Source organism: Poromitra crassiceps, assembly GCF_964638095.1.
Source record: "Poromitra crassiceps genome assembly, chromosome: 8".
NCBI classification, from domain to species: Eukaryota; Metazoa; Chordata; class Actinopteri; order Beryciformes; family Melamphaidae; genus Poromitra; species Poromitra crassiceps.
The window spans coordinates 34,500,310-34,524,510 of record NC_139629.1 but is presented as its reverse complement, the minus strand read 5'-3'; the positions used below and the strand labels follow the sequence as shown (position 1 = coordinate 34,524,510).

Here is a 24,201-nt window from a genome sequence, read left to right as displayed (position 1 = left end):
TATATGCATGGAAATAGCAATGTCTGTTTACTGTTTAAAGGGGCATACCACCCATTTTAAAAAATTCACATACAACATACCTATCTGCTTTTTCTCTGCCCCTGGACAGTTCAGTCCCCCTTTGTGAACTTGCACCACTCTTTCCTGAAGCTGGAAATCAGAGATAGAACCATGCCATTGATGTCACTGGGATGTAAAAGGGGCCCCATTGACGATGAATGGGGTTCTGAAGTTCATATTGGAGCATTGCTAACAGATATGAACCAGAATGTAAACCTCATTTGGGTGCAAGAAGAACTCACACAAAAACCTCACGGCTTCACAAATTCAGCACCCAATTAATTGTCTATGGAGCAGTGGAGATTTGACAGATTTCCCCGTGACAGTCAACTCCACGCTTAGTTCTGCACTTGAACTAACTTTAAGAAAGAGTGGTGCGTGTTCACTGACATTGACTGACTGTACTGGGGCACAGGAATAACGTGTGACGTTTTAAAATGGGTGAAGGTGAAATATTCATTGTATAATATAATATATATATTATTCAGTTAAGTTAAGTTATCCTTTATTTATCCCCATGGGGAAATTCATCCTCTGCATTTGACCCATCCTCTACTAGGAACCTTCCTAGAACTAGGAGCAGTGGGCAGCCGCAGGGCAGCGACCAACTCCAGTTCTTTTGCCAGTACCTTGGTCAGGGGCACTGACAGGAGTATTAACCCTAACATACATGTCTTTGATGGTGGGAGGAAACCGGAGGACCCGGAGAAAGCCCACACGAACACGGGGACAACATTCAAAAGCTCCACACAGGAAGGACCTGGGACGGTCCGGGGTTCGAACCCGGGACCTTCTTGCTGTGAGACAACAGTGCTAACCACTGATCCACCGTGCCGTCATATTTTCATGTATTCTGTTTACCAATAATTGGTCAAGTCATTCAAATGAATGTAAAAATACATCCTGCTTGGTTCCTTCCCTGCTAATTAATGCGCATGGCAGATCGTTATAATGTACACCAGATGTGGTGCAGATCTGTGCAGATCCGGTAAACTGCCTGAACAGATGTTCCATGTTAATAGATGGGCGATACATGCGGTACGAAAAAATGACGCACCTGTTACATTTTTGTCAGATCCCGCATGCGTCTGACAGATGACATGCGTGTGCGTCTGTTCACGGAGCTGTACCGCCCCCGGTGGACAGAGGCCATTAGACATGCCCTGTAGATAATGCAACATGATACTTGGTGGTAATGCATTTAAAACCCATGGGAGTTGATTAGACCCCTGATACACACACACACACACGCAGAGGAGCAGTGGCGTGCCGTCCATTAGGCGAACTAGGCAAATGCTAAGGGCGCTTGAGCCGTTAGGGGCGCCAGAGAGGGTAAAATCTTTTTTTCATGATAATAGGCCTACTATTATTTTACAATAGTAGACAAAAAATAAGCAGAACAACGTCTTAAGTCTTTAAATAATAGTGAAATCATTTTTCTAATTCGGGGCTTTCTAGCTGCCTGGGCTGCAGCACTTTCACCATGGTCCCTAATCCATAGCACCCCACCCCCTGCGCGGCCGCGCCCCCTTCTACCTGCTCGGAGCTTTTTCCCAGCGTGGGGGAAGGGAGCTGGAAGGTGGGTGCTGAGGGTGCTGCAGCACCCCCTGGTGGCAAGAAATGGGATTTTCGAAATTGTTGGATTTGGCTGTCTTGTGTTTATACCACCAACAAGATGCATTAAAAAACAGTTTGTGCTTCCCAGCTCTAATCTTATTTCATACGCTCTCTCTTCAAAAGTGTTTGATTTTCATCATAATCTGGTTTTCCATAATAATAATAATAAGTTCAGTGTTTATGCCTGTGTTGCTGTCTGTTGTAGTGTAAAACGACTAAAGGGAGAGCAGGTGCTTACATGAAAGTGAGTGAGAAAAGGAGAAGATACTGAATAATGACATCACAACAGTATAATTCTAATGTTAATTTAAAATTAAATATTCTTCTAAATATGGATGAAAGTCCAAAAAACGTCTAATTTTCTTCAGCGCTGCCCTCGCGGGCAGCACCGAGAGTCCCTTCCTTACAGCACCCCCTACCTGAAAGTACTTCCAGCACCAATGGGGGAGGGCGATTCTGAACCTGCACTGCAGTGGTGGAATTAGCTGTGATATCATTTTTATTATATTTTCTTTGGGGGAGGGGGGAGGGGGGGCACCAGCAAAAATCTTGCCTAGGGCACCAACTTGGTCAGGCACGCCACTGCAGAGGAGAGAGAATAGGTCTATACTCCAAACTTCTCTGACTCACAGGATTCAACAACAACCCCCCAATCGATGCTGTGACCTACCAAAGGGAAAGCCACTCAGTTGAATAATTCCTTTTATTCCTATCTGGCACATAAGAAAGTCCAATCAATACTTGTGTGGTGAACATCAACACCTCCCTCCCAAAGCCACGAGCACGAGAGCTGCGCGACTCAGATTTGCGATACCATCAAGCCGTCAGGTCTGGGGGAATTTGTATATTCTTTATCTGTTTTGAACCACAAAAATGTATTCTTGTCTCCAGGAAAATCTTCCTGGGTGCTATCGCTACTGTCACCTTTCCACATTCCCCAATCCATTCTCAGATATCAGCAGCAGGGGCATCCCAGCGGCTCGCCCGGTAGAGCGTGCACCACAAAGGCTTAGGCCTTCGTGCGGCCGACCAGTGTTCGAATCCGACCAGTGGTCCTTTAGTCACATGCCATCCCATCTCTCTCCCCACCTTTCCTGTCTGGCTACTGTCCTATCTAAGAACGCCCCCCCCCCTCCAAAATAAATAAATAAATAAAATAAAAATAATAATCAAATAAAAAAAATAAAAAAAATCATAAGTAATTTACAATACCTGTAGAGTATATTGTGCAGTGCATCCAGCTCTTTATTAAAACATATTTCACCTGTCATTTAGACAAATTAGAACTTATGGCATTGTGTTTATTTACTAAATAAGTCTTGGCCCACCACGTCAGTGCTGTGGAAGAGAGAAGGAGAATGGCGTGTCTGCAAATCGATAACGAGAGATGTGGACGATATTAATGCTCCCTTCATCAGAGATGCTGCTGAGCGCTGTTGTTGGCGTGACGTGATGTGTTGTGGTGTCATGTGAGATGCTGTTGTGGGCTCTCGCCACTAAATCTGAGAATCTTCATTCCCTCACACACCCCAATTTGATAACAAGGGGTGGGGGTCAGGCAGACACCCGGAGCAGAGGGATGAGAGAGACCTCACAGTGCTCATCAGGGAGCAGAGGGATGAGAGAGACCTCACAGTGCTCATCAGGGAGCAGAGGGATGAGAGAGACCTCACAGTGCTCATCAGAATCAGTGCTGTCACTCGTTAGCACGCGGAGAGGGGACCTGGAGAATAACAAGCGCTGGGCCAATAGGCAGAATAAGGCAGTTGCGAAATGATGTGGGAACATGAACAGACAGCGGCCCTGGCCCTCCTCAAAGCAGCGACGTGGCTGTCAGCATCCATTTTGCTCACATCGTTATAACAGTCGAACATTATTGGTGTGAAGTCCTTTTGCGGCCTCATTTAATTTCAGAGCACTACGACAACAAAGACTCGAGTTTGTGACGTCCGACGCTGAAAGTTGAATTCTGTACTTTCAGAACAGTGGAATCTTTCAAGGAGTTTGAGTTTCGGGGCAATAATAATCATGGTGACGTCTCTGTGATTCTGACATGTTCTTTTTCCTCCTCAGGGATCGCTGGCACTCCAGTGACCTTCAACGTGAACGGAGACGCCCCCGGTCGCTATGAAATCTACCAGTACCAGATGACCAATAACAACACGGAGTACAAGATCATCGGCCACTGGACGGACCAGCTCCACTTAGACGTATGAACATCTTGAATTGTAATACAAATATGTCTGTAATATTGTTGCGTTTTATGAACAAATTGATCATAGATGGATTTTGTTGTTATCAAGCTTGATATCCATGTCAACATTTTCAGTTTGAGGTGAGGTGTTGTTAAGAAAAAGAAAAAAAGCACGTGGCAATAAACGTAAACTTACTGCAGCTTCGGCAACTTTGAACGGCGACACGACAGGGACAGCCACGAGACATGACAGGGACAGACACGAGACACGACAGGGACAGACACGAGACACGACAGGGACAGACACGAGACACGACAGGGACAGACACGAGACACGACAGGGACAGACACGAGACACGACAGGGACAGACACGAGACACGACAGGGACAGACACGAGACACGACAGGGACAGACACGAGACACGACAGGGACAGCCACGAGACCAGTGACACATATTTTCCCTTTTCATTAGCATTATAAAAGAAAATGTGTGAACATTGAAGTGATGGCAAGCAGCATACAGTGATACAGTAGTAAAGTGCACACACGGAGCACACACACATCACCACCAAGCTAGGGACAAGACAATCAGCATGACCTCAAGACACACATTCTCATTGACGTCTTTTATCGTCTCCGGTGGTGCTAAAGCAGCCACTGCACGTCTGTAACTGAGCATAACACACACAAATCACAGCTATTTCAATATTGCCATGCAATTAACTAGGGGTGTCACGATACACTCAGTTCACGATACGATACGATACACGATATTGGGTTCACGATAACGATACGATATTTTAACAATATTTTTTTGCGATCGATTTGTAAGTTGAGGGGGCATCCTCAACTTAATTTGAGTAATTTCACCATTTTCATCCTCCGTGTCTGTAACGTCCCTCGTCTGTTCAAACAAAGCAATGAAAAGGAGAGCGAGCATGCAATCAGATGCAGATCAGTGCCACCATGTTCAGCTTCTTTTTCTCGCGATATGAGATTTCATCTCAACCGATACATATTGCCACATTTTGATATCGCGATATATTGTGGGACGATATATTGTGACATCCCTACAATTAACTCATTATGGTGCAGTACCTTCTTGCAACTCTTACTGCTTCAATCACCAGAGACCAGTTGGTAAGATTTAACAAGCGGCTTTATTCAAGAAATTCAACAAATGGCATGGCATGGCAGCTACAGTACTTTGGCGTATGACTCCAGTGTAAGATGACGCCCCTCTTGAGGTGAGAGGGGGGCATCTGTTTAGCTAGGATAGAGTATCATCCCCCCTTGGGCGATTCTTCAGGAGTCAAGACTCGTTGGTGGACTGGGGAGGTGGGTGGGGCGAAAAGAGAGCTCAGTGAGGACAAACAGCCGAGATGCCAGCTGCTGCTATGATTCGGCCAGAGAGGAAGATGAGCTAAAATCTTCGCTATATATACTAGGATGAACCTGGCGACGACTGACGTCATAACCGACGTCATACATTTGAACTGACGTCATACTTGACTGACGTCACGGGCTGATCAGTAATATGTGAATATGGATTATGGAGGTCGGTCTACGTGGGTTGAAATTCAGTCTGCGACTACACTATCAGAGGTTATCTCAGCTGCGTGTAGCTTAGGCGACAGTCAAGTTTTATAGGGCAACATTCAAGGAATAATATAAATCATCCTCTTCATGATTGAGTTTAGAATATATAAACATAGAGGGTGAAATGTGATGTAGGTCAACGCGCGGTGTGTATTTCCACGCCGTTTCGACTTCAAATTATGCAAATGAGCAGGTCTATAATGGACTGAAAAGTCAAGAGCATCTTTTTGCATTAGCCTAATTTTGACATTCAGCACCTCCGCATCACACGCCCATACGTACCCCCGTCAACATGCATATGCATATAGGGTGTGTGTGTGGAGAATGTGCACATCAAATTTGCGTTCTACAAATGCCAAACGTGGTGCACGGATGTGTACGCCTCCTTTTGTGATGCTCATGAATCATTTATACAAGAGGCCCCAGCAGTTCCTCATGTTGAAGCACACAGGCAAGGTATTAGATTATTGTAGACATCAAGGTCCTGTTGTGAGTTACCGCTGCAGATCCACTTACCAACAGCTTCCCCCTGACAGAGACCCCTGAGGAGAAGCAGGAATGGACGCCATATGGAGATGTAATTTTCCGGAGACTAAAATAACCATCCCAACCATCCAGATGTGCATTTGAATGATTGGATCCACCCCATCTTATACGATTGCACTTAATAAGCGCATGCTGATAAAATAAATGACAATGCCACAGCACAGTTCTTTGCCATTACATGACACCGTGTTGGACCTACAGTACCACACATCCATATTTAATATCATAACTCAATTTAGTGGAACATGCATTGTAAGTATCCAATTAAACACCAATGTAGCTTCCTGGTGTTATTACTTCCATGCTGTAAAACTAGTTTTCACCCAATGATTTCTTGTTCAAAAAAAGACTACGGTCTTCTCAAGTTGTGCATATTTACGGTTTTCTTTTAACCTTTCTATCCGTGTGCTTCTGTGTATTTAATATGAATGTACCAAGAGTTAATTGAATTGTGCATAATGCGGTACATTGTTGACTATGTAATCAACAGTAGCCATATATTGTAAATTCATAAACCGCATTCATTCTCATTATGAGCTTATCCAAATGTAATAATATTGTGCGACCATGCGGTACTTATTTAACTTGTTTGGGGGTTTCATTTTTATTGAAGTACAAAATGTGTGAGTTTGGTGGAAGGGAAAGATGGGTTATGAGTAATGCAGCATTAGTATTATGAGGCATATAAACGTGACTAGTTCTCCATATATTCCTCTCTTCTCTAATACATTTCCAGACCGATGAGATGCAGTGGCCCGGCGCCACGCGAGAAGTGCCGTCTTCCATCTGCAGCCAACCCTGCCGGGCCGGGCAGCGCAAGAAGACGGTGAAGGGGATCCCGTGCTGCTGGCACTGTGAGAACTGTGACGGGTACCAGTACCAGGCCGACACGTTCACCTGCAAGATGTGCCGCTTTGACCTGAGGCCCAACGAGAACCACACCGGCTGCGTTCACATCCCCATCGTCAAACTGGAGTGGAGCTCCCCCTGGGCGGTCATCCCTGTCCTCCTCGCCGTCCTGGGCATCATGGCCACCCTGTTCGTGGTCGTCACCTTCGTACGCTACAACGACACGCCCATCGTGAAGGCGTCAGGTCGCGAGCTCAGCTACGTGCTGCTGACGGGTATCTTCCTGTGCTACGCCACCACGTTCATCATGATCTCCGCCCCCGACGTGGGCATATGCTCCCTGCGGAGGATTTTCCTGGGCCTGGGCATGAGCATCAGCTACGCGGCGCTGCTCACCAAGACCAATCGGATCTACCGGATCTTCGAGCAGGGTAAGATGTCGGTCAGCGCCCCTCGGTTCATCTCCCCCGCCTCCCAGTTGGTCATCACGTTCAGCCTGATCTCGGTGCAGCTACTCGGGGTGTGCATTTGGTTCGGCGTGGATCCGTCGCAGGCCATCATCGACTACGAGGACCAGCGCACGGCCAATCCCGTCAAGTCCCGCGGCGTCCTGAAGTGCGACATATCGGACCTGTCCCTCATCTGCCTGCTGGGGTACAGCATGTTGCTCATGGTCACCTGCACCGTGTACGCCATCAAGACCCGAGGGGTGCCGGAGACGTTCAACGAGGCCAAGCCCATCGGCTTCACCATGTACACCACCTGCATCGTGTGGCTCGCCTTCATCCCCATCTTCTTCGGGACCTCGCAGTCAGCAGAAAAGGTGCAGTAAACTGTTCCGTTTTAAATGCAGTGCCGGTAAAAAAAAAAAAGTGCCCAATAAAGTCTTAATCTGTCATTATTATTGCTCCCTTGTTTTGAGGTCTGTGCACAGATAACAATTCACTCGCTAATAATTGTATATATATATATATATATATATATATATATATAGCAAGTGTACAATGACAGTGAGTCAATTAAATTCAGACTTAATGTGCACAGAAATAATTGGCTGTCAGTTTTCCCAACTGGAGGTACTGTATAGGGGTGGGAATCACCAGATGCCCACGATACGATACTAAAACGATACTTGAGTCACGATACGATAGTATTGCGATATCGCGATATATTGAATATTGCGATATTTCGATATATTGTCTAACTCCTTTTCCTACCTTTTCCTTGACCTCACCGGAAGTAAAACATGCAGTTTTTTAGTTTGTTTTTGCGCCACATGTAGGCTACATTATTAAGCTTATCTGGACTCAATACGCCACTGCAGGCGTGGACTGCAACATCGGGCACACATCGGTGGCCTGACATGGCATGGCATTTTTTTTTTTTTTTTATATATTGATACTTGGCGTCCAAATATCGATACAATATCGTCAGGCAAAATATCGCGATACTATGGTGTATCGATTCCCCCCCCCCCCCCACCACCCCTAGTACTGTATAGTGTGTGTGGTGTGTTGTTCAGTGTAAAGGAAGGGCCACTCACATGGTGCTTGTTGCATGTTTAGCATCAGCCTCGTGTGTTAGATGTTCCAGCATGCACCGATGGGGCTTTGTGCTCTACTGTGGAGGTAACAAGGCTCGAGAGCAGCTGACTTGTGATGAGAATTAAGTCATTTCACCTCAAGTTTTGCTTGGATGTGTTTTCTTATAATTTGTGTTTGATTCAGCTTCACTGAGTGGCAACAACACCGAGCCAGTCAATCACTGCACATCCACGCACATAAAAATAGATAAGACTCGCGCGTGTGAAGTAGCATAACCCAGTGAATTACTGTCGGCTTTTGATGTTTCTTATCAGTTGAAATTGAATCGCAGATTATCTCTCTTGCAAGTAGTGCATGTGGTGGTGTTGGGGGTGCTCAACACTGACGCTCATTCTAAATCGGTATATTCTAAGACGACATTCTACATTGTAAGTAATCGCTTGATGCGGTGTATCAGAGTGCTTTTGTAACTGGTGAAGGGTTTCTTACACACTGATGTACGGTACTTTCTATGAAAAGGTGCGCTGGCTCTCTCTTGCGATTGGAAGAGAGCAACACTGTCACTTGTTTATTTTTTTATTTATAAAGCCCTTTCTGGCAAGCTTCCTCTGTACTGTCGGCTATCTGTTTTAATGGTACCAGTTATCAGACACGCTCACAGTCACACATCAGACTGTTTATTCCGCGTGTGAATAGTGAATCAGGAAAAACTGCTTTTTCCTTTTACGCTCCTGATAAATGGAAGATGGAACTCTCTAAAACTGGAGCGATTGGTCTCTGTAGTCGTTCAGAGTACTTCTTGAAGATACGTTACATAGCGACTGCTTTTCTTTTTCTAAATATTTTTTTATCTTTATTTTATTTGTGCTGTACTTTTGTAATTGTCTCTATGTGGCCAACAACTCCATCACACCACCAGCTGCCCTTCGCTCTCACAGCTCTTCTCAGAGAGCTTTTCTCTCCTTCCTCTGGCTGTCACCATTCAAAACTGACTCAAGCTCGAACCCACGACCTCAAAAGTGACAGAGGCTTGAACCCGCGACCTGCAAACTGACTGAGGGTCAAACCCAAAAGCTCAATACCGCTGGGCAGTTATCCAACTCTCTGAGCCACTGGGTCACACTTCACAAGACAGGTTTTCTCTGGGATTTTCAGTCTGTAGTCTGGGTGTCCACTTTCAAAACTCGAAAAACTGACCGAGGCTTGAACCCGCAACCTCAAAACTGTCATGCAGCTGTCAAACTCTGCGAGCCACTGAATCTCACGTGGTCAATTCATTTCTGTCAGAGCTTTTCAGTCTTCACTTGAGAAGCTCTTCAAAGTCCAAGCGTTCACTGAGGCTCAACCCCAAAACCTCCAAATTGTGGTGTGGCCATAGGTGTCGTTTACAATGGGGACATCATGTCCCCACCACTTCAACACAAAATGACACACCCTTGTTTACTCAGATGTCAAATATGGTCTGACAGAGAAGTCTGTCAATTTGAATCTGGAAAAGTATGGAATTTTTAAATGGAAAATGTATAGGACCCCTGCTGTATAAATAAAGGCTACATAAATAAATAAATAAATAAATAATAATAAAAAAGTGCATCTCAGTGACTTAAAGTCATATAACCAGCTATCTGGAAGTGCTTTACTGTGTTACTGGGGAAAATGACATCTAGTTCATAAAGTATGTTTTCCAAAGCTTTGTGTTTGGGCAGCGGGCTTTGCGTAAGGAAAGAGATGCAGCATGAATGGGCTATGATGATGAAGAAGTCCTGATTGCCATGGAAGCATCGTTATGGGAGCAGGAATGCTACAGGGAGGTGGTGCACAATAACGACCTTAATAGGAGCCTTTAGAACAGAAAGAGACGTGTTCTGAAAGGCGATGTAGTGAAGAAGTCTGCATGGACATGTAGAAGAAGAAAAGAAGTCTGCATGGACATGTAGAAGAAGAAAAAGCCTAAACGCCTATTAAAGCAGCTTTACTTCAAAAGCAGCTCAAGCTGCTCCCCACCACTCAGAACAATATGCTGATCATCCCTTCTCCACATACCCCCCCCCCCCACACACAAGTCAAGTCAAGTCAAGTCAAATTTTATTTATATAGCACCTTTCATACACAAAGGCAATTCAAGGTGCTTTACAAAAAAATAATCGAAAAAACAAGCAGCAAAGCAATGCACATATAAAAAACACATAAAAAACACAGCCGACAGTTTTAGTTAAAATATATACTCAAATTAACAAACATGAAACATTATTTCTGTTTTAAATAAGTTACAAGGCACTCTTCAGTATTATTATTACATGTACAGTCCATTTGTTGGAAATGTACAGGAAAAATCTTTTTAAAATTACAGGCCGAGAGAGGCAGTAGTTTAGTAGCAGTTAAAAGCAAGAGTAAACATAAAGGTCTTTAGCTTGGATTTAAAAATAGGCAGAGTAGGGGCAGATCTAATGTGTTCAGGGAGTTTGTTCCAGTTATGAGAGGCATAGTGGGAGAACGCGGCTTCACCATGTTTAGATTTGGTCCTTGGGACAATTAGTAGACCAGTGCCTGAAGACACACACACACACACAGACACAAAACCAAGCAAATTATAGAGCATGATGGAAAATATGGTCATGACTCCAACCCTTTGATGTTAGTAAGTACATCAAATGATATGCATGGGGAGGGACAGCTGGAATGAAAAATACATGTGGATTCAGGAACTGGCAGTCTAAGATGAGGATAATCCTATTAATGTGATCATATTTACATGTTATCTGGGCTAGCATACTGTATAGTAGCACGTGCAATAATTCAGAGGCAGGATCATCAAACGTACGAGGATGCAGACAGCCAGATCTGACAGTACTTGGTGGTGGCTTGGATGGAGGCTGCAGGGAGAATATAGAGAGGCAAAGTGAACGTCACTTCCTGCTTCAGTACTGTACCAGAGATTTTCTTCTGCCATTTATTTTCCCCATAGACATTTTGTAAAATGCTTATAAAAATAGTTTTACTTGGTCAAACCAAACGGTTCAGCTATATTTAGAATCGGGAGAGACCATAGAACATTTCACTGAGACCAAAACTTAAAAAAAACATTGAAAAAATATTTCTTTAAATCTGCAATTTGTTTTAACTTTTTCGTCTGAGTGAAATGTTATGCGGTCTCTCCCGTTTCTAAATATATCTGAACCATTTGGTTTGAACAAGTAAAACTATTTTTTACAAGCATTTTACGGAAATGTCTATGGGAAAATAAATGGCGGATGAAAACCTCTGGTACAGTGCTGAAGCAGGAAGTGACGTTCCACTTTGGCTCTCCATTGTCCTTTTCATGCAGTGGAAAGCTCCTTGTTTACCTCAGTGACAGTGGGCTGTAAATAACCCTCTCAACAGGCATCTTGTAGGAGAATATTGGTGATATGTAGCCTCAATTAATTTTCAGAAAGCCGTGTGTGGGCCAGGAAACTAATTAATTTATAGTTTGGCGTCAAATTTATTTTTGTTGGAGTACAGTAGTTGATGGAGCTCATGGGTCAAAATACATGGCTCGTGTATGGCCAAGTATGATGTAACATGGGGTCATCCAGATCTGTATCAATCCAATTAAAAAAATGCATTTGGAAAGCAGAGGCAATGATCTGTTGTAGAACTGACTAAAATAGAGGTGTTGTGTTAATTTATCTCAAATGTTTTACAAGTTCAAAACTCTTGCTCAAACTTTTGTATAGCATTTAGGCCTACAGGGAGCCCATTTTTTGTTTTGTTTTGTTATGACAATAGGTATAAGAAACAAGCCTATTGTCTTTTATTACATTTTTTTTTTAGTGTTTATGACAATAGGTATAAGCAACAGGCCTATTGTCTTTTATGGCTAACATATTTTTTAGTGTTGTTTGCTTGTTTAATAAGTTGCCTCCCAGGAGACCACTGACTATGTAGTCCACTACTCGAGAAGGCTTTAGGGCTCTAGTCTAGATGCATTGGGCAGGGAAAATATACAGGCAATTCTTTCCAAACACATCAAGCTTCACTGAATGTGTAATGTATACAGTTATCTAGCCGCTCAAGACACTTCACTATCTGCTATATGTGTGTGCTCGCATCACTGCATGGCCTCCTCAGGTCCTCTCTGTGTTTGCACTTGTGACTTCCCAGTGAAAAAGAGGAGGCTAAGCAGTAAGCAGCATTGCAAGTCCATCTTTCAAAAGCTGTCATTTCATTATGACAGACAGCCCATTAGGATCTTTTGAGAAATACAACCTACGATGTTGGTGGAGAGATTCTCGGGCAAAGCTCTTGAGTTGTCTGCCTTTTTCTTGCTGTTGGTGTCAGCCAGCCAAGTTGTGCAGGAAGAGATTACAGTCGTCAGGGAGATCAGGAAGAGAGGAATACTGCATGTGGAGTCCTGTCCTAAGTTTTCTTTGTTCTACGTCTGTCATGTTCACTTGCCAAATATTGTCTTTCTATATTTAGTAAATCCCAAGAATAAGCAGGCCGCAGGGCTGTCCCACGTTTTTTTTTCTGAAGCTAGATTCCTGCCCCTCTACACAATTAATGTGGAGTTAGTCTGTCAACCTGTTCTATTAACTTACTAATCATAGGACCATTATGGTGGGCAGTGGTGGCCCAATGGTTCGAGAAGCGAGCTTATGACCCTGAAGGTCCTTGGTTCAATCCCTAGGACCGGCAGGATACATTTATTTTAATTTGATTCGGTTTATTTGGCAGGGACAGTGTGCATGTACATGAATCATTCTGAGTACAGAACAAAGAGATGCCTTGCACCAGATTATAGCTTCAAGCTAATTTACATCTGTAGTCCCTGATAGGGCACCATAAAACAAGATACATACAGTCAAACATGGGGCACCATAAAAATGCCAAAGAAAATCAACAGAAAATCTGGGTGGGGAAAGTGAAAAGGCAGCGCTTGCCCCTCCCTCATTACCACCACTGAGGTGCCCTTGAGCAAGGCCCTTATCCCCCAACTGCTCCAGTGGAGCTGCTCAGTGGCCAGCAGATCAGACTGTGGTTGTACTGGTTCAGCTTCCAGGTGTGAATGTGAACAGGGCACTCCTGAAAAAGAGAGCATTGCTCTCAGTGAGACTCCCCCTGTATAAATAAAGGTAAAAAAAACAACAACATGATGTAGCAATAATATAACATTAAAACACAATAACATGGACTTGTATCTTGTTTCCATAAACACCAGTTGTTTAGGCTGATTATTGTTTAGAAAGGCTCAGTGTGTGTCAGTGTGCGCAGTTCTTAACGGTTACTCAAGCAACCTGGATATGACTGATGTATGTAAACATCATAACTCAGTTAGAATATCCAGATGGCCAAGATGCCTGGTGTACTCTATTAAAGTCACGCTGAAATGTCAAATGACTTCTTGCCTTTTCAGCTCATTCTAACGGTCTATCATACAATACTTGCCTGGCTCCAGAACCTTCCAATCCACCCACTCCACTGAGTTGGCTGCTTCTGGTCCGGCATTGTGACATGCAACACCGATTTCCTAAGTTGGGGACGTGGGGAAACTTGTCCAATGAGTGTCGAGGGGGACTAACAATTAGCCAATCAGCATCAATAAACAGACTAACCGTTGTCAAGTTGTTGCCAAGCACGTCGGACCTAACAACAATGGTGACCGCGATAGACGCCGTTATCGAGGCTGTTTTAAATGGTGGCCTCGACCTAGTTTCAAGATGGAGACCAGTCATGTTACCTCATATCACAATAGCCATCAGCTCTCGGCATAAGTCAAGTGTGACGTCGGTTATGACGTGTGTCTCCTGACTCATCACCCCATCCTCAATAGCCAATCATGGGGGATTCTCTATTCTAGTCTGAGCGGATGCCCTCCTCTCTCACCATAAGAAGAGGGGCATCTTACCACAGAGTCATTACGCCAGAACTAGTTGGTATGCTATTTGTGAATAAAGCTTGCTTGTCAAATTTTACCCACTGGTCTCTCATGATTGAAATGGATTTAAAGTACCAATTACTTTGAAATCTGAACAGCACTGTGCTTTGAAGACATCTTTTCAGATGGGAGATGTCTTTTTCCCCGTTCTCCCCACTGCGTTATATTCAGATGAATATATTGTTGGTCTCTAGTGATTCTTCATGGAAGTTCTAATTCCCCTCGGGGATTTCCCCTATGGAAATCTGTTAGAGTGGAGGCACTGTCAGGCTGAAGAAGGGAACAGAGTCTTAACAAGTTAACAATTCAGTCTGATATCAGGCTAATATACCATAGATCTATTTGATAAATTTTATTTTTTATATCAAAATCTTATTGTTTTTTACTTCCTGGAAATCTGAGTGTACCATGCTTACACAGAAATTCCAACCAATAAAACCATCACAGATTTTTACACACATCATCATCACAAATACATAACATTAAGGAAGCAAGATTCTCTTAAAAACAAACATTTTACATTTACTCCTTTACTCACTTTTCACTTTTCTATTTCTACCATCTACACTGTATGTAACTTGCAGCGTTACTGCAGCATCTCTGCCACTGAAGAGCAGGTGGACTGACTGACTCAAGTCAACAATGTTTTAATCCAACCCAATTAACACTTCTAATGAGACTTGCCATCTTGTTATCAGGAGGATGTAGGTCATATTAATTTATACATCAAAAAATGGAACTTGACCTGATTGTAAAATAGGTCATATTAATTTACACCATAAAATGGAACTTGACCTGATTGGAAAATAAAAGTTGTACAGTACGTTCCATTCCGCAGCCCATCTTTTCATTTGGATAAATCTTTATTTCACCCTGTAACAGCACAGCATCACATTATTTTAGCATCACAAAGGTTATAAACAAGAAATCGTCAGTTGGGGTTAATATTAATGTGATAACTTTTTGCCTGTTGAATAATGGAATTAGTTCTATATTCCAGTTTTTCGGATAGGCTATATTTTTTCTTAAATTGATTGTACCCTGTTGATTGTTATTCATGTAATATTATCATACACTGTAAACATGATCAAATATTAATATTTTCTTACAAAGACCATCCTTCCATAAAACGTGTTTAATTGCACTAGTTGTTAGTTAGTAACCAGTTTATAATTGAAAGCATGGAAAGCGATACTTTTTTTGGCCTAGTTAACTGGCTCTCAAGTTGATTGTGCTACTCCATGCAACGGAATAATTAGTAAAACTGTATGTACTGTAACTCTGGAACCAAACTCAATGTGACTTAATGGTGTTGCAGAGCAGAATAACAGTAGCCTTTGAAAAACTTTGCACATGGATCATGATTACATTTAATTTAGTTTACACTGATAACATTTCAGATGAGGAAGAAAGATGGGGTCGGTGGTCCCATTGAGTGGGTGCGGAGTTGAGCACAGTGCGTGCCACTGCTTTGCGTATTCACCTTATGTAGCCCCGCCCACTTGACCCATTGTGTCACAACTTCCTGCTCAAAACGCCGGCTGTTGTTACCTGCACAAACTAGTCTGACTCACCCGGTCAAACCTAGTTTGACTCACATTATGAGTCAGATTAGGTTTATGAGTAACAGGAAGTGTAAACACAATCGGAACTTCCGATTATGTTTCCACTTCCTGTTAGTCTCTCGAGCCAGACGGTCTCTTCTAGATAAGGTGAATACTGTAGGCAGGGCCGGCTGCATGTGGCCAGCTAGACGAGGCGTTTGACACCTGCAGTAACCTGCGTTCCTGCTTCAAAGAAACTTGAGAATGGTTCATTCAGCCTTCTGAGCTTTCGGTCGCCGCCCGTCCTGTTCTCCTGCTGTGCAGATGAAGCAGATTGGCAATTATATCGGTGTGTCAGGGAAAATTTATGTCACCAGGGCCGACGGAGGCGGACAAAGGTCGCGCGGCTCCTCTCACGGAGTGACTCCACTCTGGACTCCAGCGGGGTAGCAATATTGTTCCGGACTCACCCTAGGCCACGTGTAATCTTCTCAGGAGATTACAGCACTCCCCCTCCATCACTGAGGAACGCTGGTGTGCTGCTCGCAGGCAGCGCCCTATCACTCTCATTCTGCAACATACACCCTTTTCCCCCTCAACTGACAAGGCTTCAGGGGTTTCATTTGTACCATTCTGCTTTATAGTTTCTTATTACATCAACATATATCATAGTCACTGTATGGCAGGTCCTGATATTTCTTTTTCTACATTCTTGCTTTGCTACTGGGAACCTACAATAAACTAAATATCCTACAATTCCTGTCTTTATTAGTATATGTGGGCAAAGACATGTGAATGGCTGTACTGGTGAATGTCTTGCTAAAAATCATATATTGGTATGACCCAATTTGAAGATTGGATTGAGGGTATGTGTCCTGGTCGCTGCGCTACGCTAGCGCCTCCTCTGGTCGGTCGGAGCGCCTGTTCGGGGGCGGAAGGGAACTGGGTGGGAATAGCGTGATCCTCCCACGTGCTACGTCCTGCCGATGAAGCTCCCCGCTGTCAGGTGAAAAGAAGCGGCTGGCAACTGCGCATGTGTCGACTCGGAGGAAGCATGGTGCTAGTCTACGGCTCTCCCCAGATCGGCAGAGGGTGGAGCAGCGACCGGGGCAGCAGGGGGGAAATTGGCCAAGAACAATTGGGGAGAAAATGGGGGGGGGGGGGGAAGAACTCTTGGGAACAATACTGAATGAAAGTAATCACTGACATTATTCTGTGCAGCTACGATACAATACAGCCACGACGGTGCTGCTGCGGAAATCTTGCAATGAGAAGATGAATGTTGTGCAAGCACACATACAAACAACATAATGTCATAACCCCAAGATGAGAGACACATCATTTATACGTCTTGACATGCTTATGGTTTAGGGCCCTCTGGCCTCTATGCCCATACGCCACACAACTCAGTCATTTGTGATGTCTACAAATGTCATGTCACTCTAAACCTCAGGCAACATCTGTTTGAAAGATGGCTGCCAGCTGTGTTTCCAATTCACACCATTCGCCTCGTGTTCGTCAACTTTAGAGGAGCTCAGCCATTATAATCTGAAAGGGGAAAAGTCGACTGTTCTTTTGTTCTTGTTTTAAACTCACATGTTGTTGTTCACTCTGGAGAACTATAACGTGTTGCAGCAGGTCGGATCACTCGCTTAACGCTAAACAAATCTTCACATTCACTACGAGTTAAGTAGCTAAAGTGTCATTGATTTGATGGAGTGTGTAGTTAGGGTTTGTTTATAGAATGAGAACTTCACGATGATGACATCACATAAACCATATTCCCTTTCTTTGTTTTGTTTGCACTCCTTCAATTGAAATGTAAACTATTTCATATTCATGAGGCAATAATATCAAATATGATCATCCCCGTTTTATTTTGTTTATAGCCCCGTCACTACTCTCACAACGCTGACTCAGTGTCAACAAATCAAAGATGAACTGTGTGTGAGCTCTGCAGTGATTATCATTTGAATACGCCCTGGGATGTTACCTCCTGCTCGATCTGTAGCCTGCAGCTATATATCTGCTGCACAGCTGTGAGTCACAGCTGCTGTTGGCTTTAGAGAGAGCATGCAGTCCACACATGCTGCAGCCCAACACCTCAGGGCTAAGAAGACCTCTCTTATGTATGTAGACACCCATCGGGAGGGTAGCTCCTATTCATCATAAACACATAAACACACCAATAAAAACCACAAGCAGAGCTTAGGAGTGATGAACCCAGAGCATGATGGAGTATGGATGTGGATCATAGAATATGGATGGAATGCATTGAGTTGAACAGTCCCACCACATGCAAGTCTTTGAAAGTCTTGGCCTATCAAAGGAATTTCACAGTTAATTACCAAATCTCCCAGAAACCTTTTTTTGCTTCATAATATAATTGGCTCTGAGAGTAATATGAATTAGATTTTCCTCCATGGGCTAAACACCAAACTTCGGTAAATCAGTGTTGTGTGTATTTTTGTCTTGATGAGATTCTAAAACCAGAGGGCCTAACCATGCTTTGTGTTTTTCTTCCCTAACACAGTTGTATATCCAGACCACAACCCTGACCATCTCCGTAAGCCTCAGCGCCTCTGTCTCCCTGGGAATGCTCTACATGCCCAAGGTCTACGTGGTTCTGTTCCATCCGGAGCAGAACGTGCCCAAGCGCAAGCGTAGCCTGAAGGCCGTGGTCACCGCGGCCACCATGTCCGGCAAGTTCAACCCCAAGGGCGGCCTGAGGCCCAACGGAGAGGCCAAGTCTGAACTGTGCGAAAGTCTCGAAACGCAAGGTTGGTACCGAGACCTCGTCGAGGGTGGCAGATACGAGTGCAGAGAGTCAAACAGTCAAAAGAAGGCGATACGTTTATTACACGTCCGTCCACCACGAGTTGCTGTGATTATGTTAATGCAATGAGCCGTCTCGCTGTGAAATTACAGCAGTTATATAGAAAACACGTGTCTCCTTGAAAGTGATGGGTTTCCTTTTTAAGTAAACATAATTGATGCCAGCGTTATTTTACGCTTCACCAGTTTGGTAAATTAGCAAGTATTTATGTGGGCATTCCGGAGATTGGAGTAAGCTGTTTTTTAGCGTCAGTTGAAGTGGTGTTGTTATGCTACGGCTTGTTCTTGAACAGGACTCATTGCAGGCGGGACAAACCGAAGTGTCAGATTAATTAGGACGCGTCGATAGGAGGGGCGTAGAGCGCAGAGAGTCGGCGTTATTAATTTCCCAGCCTCCGAGGATTTCATTGATCAACAGCAGGTCCAACTCCCGCTAAATTCCCGATGATGGCCCAGCGTACACGGCTAGCGTACATTACTCTTCATCAAGCAAGACCCAATTATATGGTTTCTTTCAATTATTCTTTTCGTATGTTTCACACATTGATTAACACTATTGTTCACCCAACACATGCAGGTACTACACAGTACGCAGGAGAGATAAATCATAATACATGTTAGATAAATGCAAGGGCTACATTTCTTACAGGAGAATATACATTTCATATTTTCAACACAAGGAACAAAACAGTTCCATGATCATCACCAACTACCAGCTTCACTGGCTTTGTGAATCAGGAGGTGTGTGACGGACGGGGAGCCGCCACCTCTCTGACTGATTTTGAAAGGGAAGTTGGAGACGGCGAGTATAATGTCTGAAAAGAGGAGATTTTTCAATCACCATGGTAACGTGCCGGAGTAGGCAGTCTGGTGTGGGACATGCTTAAAATCCAATCAAGCCGTGCACCATCCTCTGATTACTGAAAGTTTTGATTCTAATACTTTGACAAGTCGAACAGTATCGAACGATGAGGGCTGAGTCAGCCTGTGCCCACGCTTGCATGTATAGTACAGTATGGCCATAATATATCTCCATGGAGACGGTTATCACATCCTATCAGAGACAATTGATTGAACCTTGACCCCTCTTGGTTTGAACTGTGCAACTAACAACTTGCTCTTTGTGCTTGTGTGTCAGACTGTGTTGAGGGAGGGGAGCCCCTGTGAGGGACTTTAGACACTCAGGTAACCTAGTAGACTTATGAGCTTTTGCCCTTTTCCTTATATGTTTGACCACGTTTGTTAATATATGTTTAGTCGTGTTCACTTGGAAGCCCCCCCCCCCCCCCCCCCATGCCTGCCTGTACTCTGCACAGAGAACCCCTCGCTGCTGCCTCTGGCTAGCATACAGCACCCCTGAATAATAGACGACCAGCAAAAAATCACACCCTCACGAATGCACGCTTGACCGACCAGACCCTCACCTCGGATATGCCATCTTGCTGCGTGGTGCAGTTTAACCCATTGATACCTGATGCAGCATTTGTGTGTGTATCCCTTTAAGACCTTAAAGGGATACACACACAAATGAGGGATATACACGCAAATGCTGCATCAGGTATCAATGGGTTAATGGCCAATCAGCATGGCAAAGACCTGCTAACGTGTGGGGGGGGGAGAGATGACACCACTCCACCTGAGCGCACGAGACAAGTGATGGCCGTGTGTCCCCTGTCATTTGTTTCCCTGTTGACAAAAAGAAGGAATTTGTGCTAAATGGCACAGAGGACAACAATCAGAGTGAACAGGAGAAGACAGATGGGCTCTGCCAGCTTCAATTCTCTCCGGACCATCTATTCTTTATCTGGGCCTCGCAGCGCATCAATATTCAAATCAGCTTCATTTATCAATGCTGCTCGAGGAAAGATGCTCTTTTGGATGAAAAGGCGAGAATGCCCGCCGCCGCCGCCGCCGGCCCCCCCATTCACAATAGAGAGGCAAAGTGGAACGTCACTTCCTGCTTCGGCACTGTACCAGGGATTTTAATCCGCCATTTATTTTCCCATAGACATTTCCTAAAATGCTTATAAAAATACTTGTACTTGGTCAAACCAAACGGTTCAGATATATTTAGAAACAGGAGAGATCGCATAACATTTCACTCGGACCAAAAGGTAAAAAAAAAAATGCTGGTTTAAAGAAAATATTTTTTCAATGTTGTTTTTTTTAGTTTTGGTCTGAGTGAAATGTTCTATGGTCTCTCCCGATTCTAAATATAGCTGAACCGTTTGGTTTGACCAAGTAAAACTATTCTTAGAAGCATTTTACGAAATGTCTATGGGAAAATAAATTGAGGAAGAAAATCTCTGGTACAGTGCTGAAGCAGGAAGTGACGTTCACTTTGCCTCTCTATACCCAACCTGCATGGCAGTGAGAAAACTACAGAAACACACTAAACGTGTGTTACCATGACACATCTCTCCTATAGCACTCTGCCCCGCCCCCCCCCCCCCCCCCCCGCACCGGCGTTCAGCCGCCTGTCTTCTGATTGGATGTCTGATGTCTTCTGATTGGATTCATCCCCTCTGACTTTCTCAATCAGTCACGGCTGCTGTGCGCAGATTGGCAGATTGCCAGTGTGATTACCACCAAGCAAGCAAGCATGCTGCAAGCTGAGGACAATTTTTATTTAAAAATGATACACACGTACACATTCACACACACCCAAACACACACACATGTATGCACACACAAGCATGAGTACACACACACACACACACACACACACACACACACACACACACACACACACACACACACACACACACACACACACACACACACACACACACACACACACACACACGCCTTTAACAAGCAGTGAAGGGTTGGACTTGTTATGGTCACTCCCAGCTCTGTTCTGCCCTCAGGCCATCTGCATTATGTGTTTTGTTCACAGCTGATATAAAATTCCTTACATGACATTCTGACAGGCATGTTCCAGAATAATAAGTGGCATTATCAAACATTGATGACAAGGGGGCGTCCGCGTGGTGCAGCGGTAGATTCCCTGCCTATCAACATGAGGGGTTGCAGGTTCGAGCCCCCGCGTTACCGTTACTTGGTCGGGGGCGTCCATACAGGCACAATTGGCCGTGTTGTCTGCTGCGGGTGGGAAGCCGGATTAAGGGTGTGCGTCTTGGTTACTGCACTCGTGCCTCCTCTGGTCGGTCGGGGGGGGCACCTGCTCGGTGGGGAGGGGAACTGGGGGAATAGAGTAATCTTCCCACACACTATGTCCTCGCTGTCGGGTGAGAAGAAGCGGCTGGCGACGACTGCACATGTATTGGAGGAGGCATGTGCTAGTCTACAACTCTTCCGAGATCGGCAGAGGGGGTGGAGCAATGACGGGGACACCCCAACAGGCAATTGGCCAAGTACAATTGGGGGTATGGGGGGTTTAAAATCAGAAAGATCAGAAAAATAAAACATTGATGACAACACATTATGGCACCAAGATGGATCACATTTAGTCTTAACCCATTGATACCTGATGCAGCATTTGTGTGTGTATCCCTCATTTGTGTGTGTATCCCTTTAAGACCGGTTCTTAAAGGGATACACACGCAAGTGAGGGATATACACGGAAATGCTGCATCAGGTATCAATGGGTTAATAGCGTTTTCTATGTAAAGGGGTGATTACAGTTAAAAGCTGACTGACTGCTGCATGTTTTGCTTGGTGCACACAGAGGTTCAGGGTCTATTTGCATGTGGTAAAATACTTGCAATTGAATGGTTTACTAGTGCATTCTCTACCACTCTGCTTGGTGGCCATATGCATAGATACAGTCATGATGCATTCAGCTGTGAGGGAAACATTGGCCATTTACACCTGGCGCTAACATGCATTTTCTGTGATCAGATTGCAATCAGATTGCAGAAATGGTTGTCCTCTCAATCCGCATAAAGTTGCTGTATCCAGATTGAGAGGACACATTGCATTTACATTTGTGTTCAATGTGTACACAATGCATCCCTGACCACCTCCGGAGGTGGTTTGGCCGATCAGATTGCAATCATTCTTCAATGCGTTTTGGGGGTGTTTACACCTGGCATTTCAAGTGATAAAACACAATCTGATTGCAATCTGATCACAGAAAACGCATGTTAGCGCCAGGTGTAAATGGCCTCATTAGGACAGAGTTTGTCCTGATGCTGGTACTGTAATTGCAGGAACCCACATTGATATATTGCTCATGGATGGCGCTGACTGCAACTGCATCACTGTCTGTCTCTGTCTTGGCAATGATCTCAATTTTGCAAATCCCCACATACATACAGTTATGTATCGCTTTTATCGTGTTGATCAATCCATGCGTGCACTGCACCCCAAATCCAAGGATCAAATTCAACCATCAAGCTCAAAACTTGTTTTGATGATATGCAGTTTTTGGGTTATCCCTGGTCTCCGTTTCTGTTTTACAGCACTGTAATAGTTCATTATATGCAGCACAAATTCTTCTCTCGTCAACTTTGCAACTGACATTTAAATTTGGATAATTTGGAAAGACAACAGAGGCGATGTCACTCCTGTAATAGCCTACTCTATATACGTAAAACAATCACACTTACTAACTGCTTATTACCATTATTACCCTGCTATTATGGCGGGCTCCACCTGCAAGTTAGATAAAGTCATGCACAAATAAGAGACTGTCCCATCTCGATCTGGACTCAAATATCGCCTCTGAGAGGTGATTAATTTACACCTTCTTGAATCTCACACACTCATATTTTTATCCCTTTTCCTTCCTTCTCCTCATCCCCTCTGTAGTGTCGGCCTCCAAGCAGACATACATCAGCTACAGTAACCATGCCATCTAAGACAGAAGCCAAACCGTGGGAGCTGAGCAAAGGGCGTGCCTGTGGAGTGAGCACCTGATAACTGGGGATACTGGAGGACAGCCAAGCTGCAGGAGCAGAGGGGGACTGGGGTGGAAAGATGGGAATTGTCGCTCCACGCATAGAAAGGAGGATGTGATATTTTTTCTCGAGGATCAGGTAAAAAGGCTTGGAAGCCAAATGGAAATGACTGTATTGCAGGAGGGAGGTGGGAGGTGTCAGGAAGATTGGATAGCTAATTTTCCTCTTCCCACCCTTTCTGCGACGTGACATGTGTGAGGTGTTTGTTGAGCAGAGCTACATTTCCTGATGCAGGCGGCGGAAGTCAAGCACCTAAAGCCTCCAGTATGTTTTCCTTCTGAAGTGTATAGCACACGTTTTTCCAGTCCTCCTCCCCCCCCGAGGCCGAACCATTTGTCTCATTTCAACATGTGGAGAAAAAATATTAAGTGTTCTGTTCTCGCTCCAGTCAAATGCAGTCGACAACTCATCAAAACAGCATCAAAACTGCTCGTCATCAATATTGGTTATTACTAGTAATATGGGAGTTGAAAGCTGCAGTACGTTAACAACTGTACATGCCTTATTCTGTTGAGTATTGCTAAATGGACTAAACCATATCCGAGACACTTCAAATCAAGCAGCGGGTCA

At 44.3% G+C, this 24,201-nt stretch overlaps 1 protein-coding gene across 1 annotated transcript in view; it reads left to right on the top strand.

The window, feature by feature from the left end:
- The window catches only part of LOC310781718 (metabotropic glutamate receptor 4-like), a gene marked incomplete at both ends in the record, with an annotated part of 84,846 nt that extends 61,314 nt beyond the window's left edge, over positions 1–23,532 (top strand). Inside the window, 4 exons of the mRNA XM_083642330.1 lie at positions 3,751–3,887; positions 6,754–7,689; positions 18,405–18,651; positions 23,483–23,532. Of these exons, the coding sequence (XP_083498456.1) occupies positions 3,751–3,887; positions 6,754–7,689; positions 18,405–18,651; positions 23,483–23,532 (1,370 nt within the window). The remainder of the gene's footprint in view (positions 1–3,750; positions 3,888–6,753; positions 7,690–18,404; positions 18,652–23,482) is intronic.
- Between the last annotated feature and the right edge of the window lie 669 nt (positions 23,533–24,201).